At 36.7% G+C, this 7,592-nt stretch overlaps 1 protein-coding gene across 1 annotated transcript; it reads right to left on the reverse strand.

The window, feature by feature from the left end:
* Window positions 1-1,018: 1,018 nt before the first annotated feature.
* Window positions 1,019-7,012, reverse strand: LOC110577351 (peroxiredoxin-2-like). The gene is made up of 2 exons (XM_021686640.1): window positions 6,984-7,012; window positions 1,019-1,565 (listed from the first exon to the last, which is right to left on the reverse strand). Exons 1-2 carry the CDS (start codon window positions 7,010-7,012, stop codon window positions 1,019-1,021), a joined length of 576 nt encoding a protein of 191 aa, XP_021542315.1.
* Window positions 7,013-7,592: the final 580 nt, after the last annotated feature.

The raw sequence follows: 7,592 nt of genomic DNA on the forward strand, positions 1-7,592 counted from the left end.
TCCTTCCTTTCCCCTGGAATTCTTAGTCAAGAAAAACATTAACATAACCAGGACAACTCTTAGAGAAACCAGGTGAATTAAAGACAGGTTGAGAAAGTGTTACACTGTGTTACACAGTGTTGTAACAACACAGGAGAATATAAACCAGGTGTGAAGTGTGACATATACATCACTTCATGTGTTCAAGTTACACAGTAAAAGCATCCTGACTCTTCTTCTCAGGATTTTAAAAAAGCAACTCTTGAATGCTTCCAAAGACTAAGTCTACAAGAGTAACAATAATTTATTTGGAATCTAAGGATTTGTGCAGATATGTATTCTCATTTCTCTTGGGTAAATACCCAGGCGTGAGATTGTTGGGCAATAAAGTACATTATGTTTATCTTTATAAGAAACCACCAACCTATTTTCCAAAGTGGCTCTACATTTTGACTTTCTTACCAACTGCACAAGCTTACTAGCATCAGTTGTTTTGATGTTAGCCTTTGGAATGGTGTGTAAGGGTATGATATTTTGGTTTTAATTTTCACTTCTCTAATGACCAATGATTTTGAGCATTTTTCACCATCCTTTGGCCAACTGTATATCTTCTTCGGTGATGTGTAAGAGATGTGGGCATTCCTTATATATTCCGGATATAGGTTTTTTATCAAACATAAATGTATAATTATTTTCTTCTCATTGTAAGAGTGTACTATTATAAGGCCTTCCCTTCTTGGAAATTTGTTTTGGTTTGGTTTGCTTTTGTTTTTTTCTGTCCTCATACTTTATTGGTCACTTCTGGGCCTGTGCCCAGCTAGGTGGGCTTCAGGGAGGGGGTCACCATTCACCAGCTCCCAGCTGGCAGAATGAGAAGGCTTTGGGCTAGCCCTCCAGGGTCATGGATTATGGAGTTTAAAGGGGCAGGTCTGGCCTTTCCTGGCACAGCGTTGGGGTATCCAGGTAGGGGCGTAGGTGGTGCCAACCGCCTAAGCTTTCCACCTGTCTGCCAGCCTCATTGTGTTTGGAGGGAAGTATTCTATTCCTTGCTGTTCACGTTGGGCCTGACTGTGTTGCTGCCTGACTTCCAGCCGGCAGGACAGACTTCCCCATCCTCATGCGTGTACTGGAAGGCCTGGACCAGCCGCAGAACTTCGTCCATGGAGCGCCCCACAGGCAAATCATTGACAGTGATCTGGCGAAGGGCGCCCTTGCCATCGATGATAAAGACGCCCCTGTAGGCAACGCCTTCATCCTCCTTCAGCACGCCATAATCTCGGGACAGGCTTCTGGTTATATCCACCAACAGGGGGATGTTCAGAGAGCCCAAGCCTCGTTCCTTCCTTGGAGTGTTGATCCAAGCCGGATGGGTGATCTGGGAGTCTACAGAGACCCCCAGCAGCTCACAGCCCGGCTTGCCAAAGTCCTTGGCATACTCACTGGAAGGCATGATCTCCGAGGGGCAGGCAAAGGTGAAGTCCAGCTGGTAGAAAAAGAGGACCAAGTATTTCCCTCTGTAGTCGGAAAGCTTCAGCTCCTCCAAGGTGGCCTGGAATCTGGGTGTGGGCTTTCCCAAGGGCGCGTTGCTGGGAGGTCAAGACTGAAAGGTGCGTGGGCAAAAGGAGGACACACGGATTGCTGGACTCACCGACACGGGTTCTCAGCGACCCCTTCTCGGAATTGCTTTAATGCTATTACAATTTCTCCTTTCTTTATATGGGCGCCTGGGTGGCTCGGTTGCTTAAGCAACTGCCTTCAGCTCAGGTCGTGATCCTGGAGTTCCGCATCCGAGCAGGGAGCCTGCTTCTCCCTCTGACCCTCCTCCCTCTCATGCTCTCTGTCTCTCATTCTCTCTCTCTCTCAAATAAATAAAATCTTAAAAAAAAAAAATTCTCCTTTCTTTATAGACATTATTTAAAATAATTTAAATTTAAACCTAAATTCCAGATCAATTAATACTTTTGTGTAAATATTACAAAACCGCTTTTTTAGATAACTGATTTTGTGTTGTACTTGATTAAAAGCCACTGTGCTGAGATTTTTAAATGGCATATATGTACACAGGGTTATTCTCAGCTGCTTTGTTGCAAACCTGAATTTCTCTCTAGACATGCCTGAACCATGATGCTGATTCATGGCCAATAAAAAATTATATGTGCTGCTTAGTGATTAAAATAATTCTGTAGTAAAGTTTGAAACATATCATGGGCCACCCTCTATACAACTTAAATATATATATACACACACACACATACATACGTAATATAAATTTCAGACTTAGAGTTTCTGTTATCTTTTAGTTGTTTGAGCTAACTTTTACTTTTAGTTTTTGAGTTATTGAGCCAGATCATGTAGCCAAGCTCTCGGACTATAAAACCAGATGGCATACAAAATACCCATTCTCAGATGAGACTGTAGCTTCTGAGACCAGGGTAACTGATATCTATCTTGGTGGTTTATGGCCCATAGATAAAGTGTGTTCTGTGCCAATGAGGTGACAATTTGAAAGCTGTTTTTGAATGTCTCACTCCTGCCTGATAATTGCCTGTGTTTTTTTCCTCCTACTGAATAATATCCTTCACATTTATGTATACTCTGTAGAGCGTGATAAATCCTTCCAATAATTCAAGAAAGCATAATTATCGCACATGGCATAGCATATTACCATATTTTTGTGTGTTTGGTGCATTATCATTTGTTGAACAAGACAATCTTAATTAAGGTTGGAATGAAATTGAAAATTAGGTTATACTTGGTAACAGATTTCTAATCATAGAGAGGAAATTATTAAATATGTTATTTTATGTGATTTTCATTATTTTCTGCATTATTTTATTTCTATTATTTTTTTATTATTAAATATGTTATTTTATGTGATTTTCATTATTTTTCTGCATGTCCAATAGTATTTTATGAAAATAAATTTTAAGGGTATTTTAATCCTACATATTTTACTTTAATTTTAAACACTGATGAATATCAATAATAGATTTTCATAAAATGTAAACAATAGTTAAATGATAACCAGGCTATTAGTTGTCAAACTTTTTGATAATTTCCTAGTAAAGGTTTTTTTAATTATGGTAATAAAACTATTCAGAAATCAAATGTATCATGGCTTGCATCTTCACATGATTGCTGTTTTTTCTCTCATTCCTTAATTTTCCTTAATTTTATTGTGTTCACAAAGTAAATATCTGAGCTAGTTACTATCCAGACAAAACAAAGGAAAGCACCTGTGATGTTAGTTTCATTAAAAAGATATAGAGTGTTTAGGGTCTTAAATTTATCAGTCATTGTCCACAGAATATAGTAGATGAGTGGTTGGATTTTGGAGGCATGAAGATTTGTGCTTAAACCCATTCTGCCATAGGTGACGTGTTCTGTGACTTTGGACAAATTACCGAACTATCTAAATCCAGTGTTCTCATATATAAGATGGCAATAATTTTATTTGAGGGGCTTAGAAGATATAAAACACACATATTGCTTTGTCATTTTCTGGCACAGAGTAAACAGTTACAAAATATTAGCTATTATTTTATTATAGTAATTCTCCAGGCCTCGCAGTGTTTTGTGAAAAAAAAAAAGATCTCTTCTAAGGCTCTTGTCTTGCCTATCTCACTGTCTATTCTTTTGTCCCAATAATTTCTCACGTTTCTTAACAGAATAGCTTCTTTGTATGTATATTACCATATATTTGATTGTGAATACTAATTGTTAATTCTGGATCCTTTCCTTTCTTCCTAACTAAAATTTGTAGGAACTTACTAAAAATAATCATGTTTTTTTTTTTGTTTTACTTTAGGGCATTGTTATCTGTTTTACTGTTGTTTTTGTAACTAGACTCCTAGTGCCAACATAACTTGCAAGTGGTCTTTAATTTTACTGTGCAATTGAACCAAAACAATATCACAGATACCATAGAGTAGAGACTATTTGTGTTTTTTTTTATTCACCAATATTTGTTAGTAGCCTAGCACAGTGCCTGCAACATAGTAGCTGTAGAATACCTGTTGAATGTATGGATAAAACTAACATACCTAGACTACTCTTTTGGAGAGAATCTTAAAGAAAATGTTTAAGGATCTTCAGAGTTATTCTTTCAGGCTTCTTTGAATATACTATAGAAACTTTCATAGATATAGATAATATAGATAACTTGTCAATGTAATTTGCTTAAACTCTTTGAATAAATAATATTTTAAAGATTTATTTGTTTATTTTAGAGAGAGAGAGAGAGCATGAGTGAGGGGCAGAGAGAGAGAGTATCTCAAGCCAACTCTGCACTGAGTGCGAAGCCCAACGTGGGGCTTGATCTCATGACCCTGAGATCAGGCCAAAACCAACAGTCAGACACTCAATTGTGCCACTCAGGTGCCCCAATATTTTAATTTTTAAAAATTATCATACAGTGAAATAGTGTTGGTAATTTTAAGTTGACATTAACTTAGTTATTTACCGTGTGCAGTACACTGTGTCTTGCTCTACATATTTAGTTTATGTAATACTTAAAATGACATTGTGATCCAGTTTCTATTACGCCCATTATACAACAATGTACAGTTGTTTATCAAAGTCTATACAGTTAGAACTGTGATTTAAATTTAATCCTATATGAAAAAAATTAATCTTATATGACTTCAAATTGTTCAAAACCTTAGCCACTTTACTACTAGATTTCTTTAAATGCTTCTAAAAATGAATTTCTTAACCATGTATTTTGAATCTATATATACTCATCAACAGCTAGACAAAAGATATTTTTGCTGAAACTGCATTATCATTTTTAATATAAAATAAATGTCCCTTTAGTCTGTAGAGTTTTGTCAGTCTTAGTTTTTGTGACACTGTTTTTAATTAAGAAAAAATATGTTTTGTACCAAAGTGAAATGCATAGCAGTTTTTTTTTTTAAGATTTTATTTATTCATTTGAGAGAGAGAGTGAGTGAGAGAGAGAGCACAAGCAGGGGGAGAGGCAGAAGGAGAGAGAGAAGCAGACTCCCCACTGAGCTGGGAGTCTGATGTGGGGCTCGATCCCAGGATCCTGGGATCATGACCTGAGCCGAAGGCAGATACTTAACTAACTGAGCCACCCAGGTGCCCCAATGCATAGCAGTATTTAGTGATTTCTAAATCCTAGGAAGATGCATTTCTTTCTTTTTTTTATTTTTTAAACCAGAATACAGCATTTGTAAGTATTAAGTATGTAATTATTTTGAAACAATATTTAATAGGATTTTCTCTTTACTGACCCAGACTATTTTACAGAACTTTCATTTCTGGGGTAAAAAAAAAAAAAAAAGTTCATCTTGACTTAAATGGGACAGAACATTGGATAAAACACAGGTGCTCTGCTGCCCCTATAAGGATGGCCACACACCAAACTACACATCAGAGAAGCTAAATGCCTTTTAAGCCAGGAAGCAAGCTGGTATGCCATTGTAAAAGGTAGATCTCTGTATCATGTTTTCTGATTTTCTCTTGATTTAAAGAGTGTATAGCAATTTTATATCATTTTTCTATTTGCTCTACTTAACCTCTTTGTCTCAGCTTACTAGTCTCTTAAAATGATAATAACAGTGTTGTTCAGTGTCATTAGAAACATACTAGGTGCTTCAAGACTGTTGAATCACAGACCTGTACCTCTGGAACAAATAATACAATATATGTTAAAAAAAAAAAAAAAGAAGAAGAAGAAGAAGATAGCAGGAGGGGAAGAATGAAGGGGGGGAAATCGGAGGGGGAGATGAACCATGAGTGACAATGGACTCTGAAAAACAAACTGAGGGTTCTAGAGGGGAGGGGGGTGGGAGGATGGGTTAGCCTGAGGATGGGTATTAAAGAGGGCACGTTCTGCATGGAGCACTGGGTGTTATACGCCAACAATGAATCATGGAACACTACATCAAAACCTAATGATGTAATCTATGGTGATTACCATAACAATAAAAAATTTTTAAAAAAAAGAAACATACTGGGTGCTTCAATAGTAGTCGTGATGGTAATTGTAGTAGAAATGGGAGCAGCAGTAAGCAGCAGTGGTGTTATTTAGCAGTAAGGGGGGAAAAAACACTTTATAGTCAACGCTCATGGAAGGACACTTAGAAATATTTACAAAACGATCTTTGTGGTGTTGCATCGGACTGGATGTGCGGTTGGGGAAGGAGGGAGCCCTTTCTCACCCAGTTCTATCCCATTATAGCATGGATCCTTTGGAAGAGAGGGAGTTCCATGCACTAAAAATAAGTCTTCCTTTTAAAAACATGTGTTGCATAAATCGTGTAAAAGGGTGCATTCTTTTGAACTGTCATGAATACGCTTGAGGTTCATTAGGCTTTCAAGATGCTGTTTAAGTGCTGCGTTAGAAACCAGGGACAGTGGTGCTTACTTAAAGCTCAGGTGCAGGGGGACCACTCGGCTTTCTTGTGAAGTGAAACCAAATTGCTCAGACTGAACAGTCTGCTTCTGAGCTAAAAAAAGGAAACGACCCCATCCTAAGGAGAAGATACTGTTTTAATTTTATTTTTGATCATATTGTTACCGGTTTTGTTAATTCTAAGCTGAAAACAAAACTATCCTGGGAACAATGTCTAAGACCTTTGACACTTGTAATATGTGGGAAATAGATTGTAATTTGTCTCTTCTTAAATGAGATTCATTAGATCAAAAATTTAAAGTAAGAGATTGAATAAAAAGTAATTTTTAGTCTATAAATATAAAAGTTTAGAAACTAAATGTGTCATGGCTAAAAGATGCATAGTATTACACTGAATTATGCAGTATTATACTTGGGACTTGCTCTTTGAAACCAGACTGTTATTAGCTTTGTAAAAAAAAATGAAAGGTGTGCAGGACATTTCTTTGCAAAAAAAAAAAAAAAAAGTACTTGTATTCTTTCTATTTGTCTTTGAGGAATTTAAACTTAGTTTTCAATGGTTTATACTTTTAGAAAAAGAATTTTAATTTAGGTCACAGTGGTCCTGACAAAATCATGATGTTACCTTTTTTTGAAAGAAGTACTGAGTGTCATGTAGCCGGATTCACCCCCAGTGCTAGCTCTTCTCTTCCCCTACATCTCCAAGGGGTTGTTGTGTTGTGTAGCTACTATTTGACAACTGTCATGATACACTACATTAAATCTTAGCACATTCCAGAATTATTCTTTTTAGAAAACAAAATTAAGAAAGGAAAAATGCAAGAATGTATGGCAATGTTAATAATTGACCATAATATATTTCAACTTCCATCACACCATCTTGATGCAAACAACTACATATATCTTTTCATTTGCTCCATTTCGGTTTTGTAATTTTTTTTTAAAGATTTTATTTATTTATTCATAAGAGACAGAGAGAGAGAGAGGCAGAGGGAGAAGCAGGCTCCCCGTTGAGCGGAAAGCCCGATGTGGGACTCGATCCCAGGACCATGGGATCATGACCTGAGCCGAAGGCAGACGCTTAACCATCTGAGCCACCCAGGCACCCGGTTTTGTAATTTTTAAATAAAATTTTATAATTTTCTTGTATATATATCCCATGCTTTCTGATTGAATTTATTTCTGCATCTTTTAGGGTTCATTTTTTTGTTTGTTTTTTAAATGTTGTGAACAG

Source organism: Neomonachus schauinslandi, chromosome 6 (assembly GCF_002201575.2).
Source record: "Neomonachus schauinslandi chromosome 6, ASM220157v2, whole genome shotgun sequence".
NCBI lineage: Eukaryota > Metazoa > Chordata > Mammalia > Carnivora > Phocidae > Neomonachus > Neomonachus schauinslandi.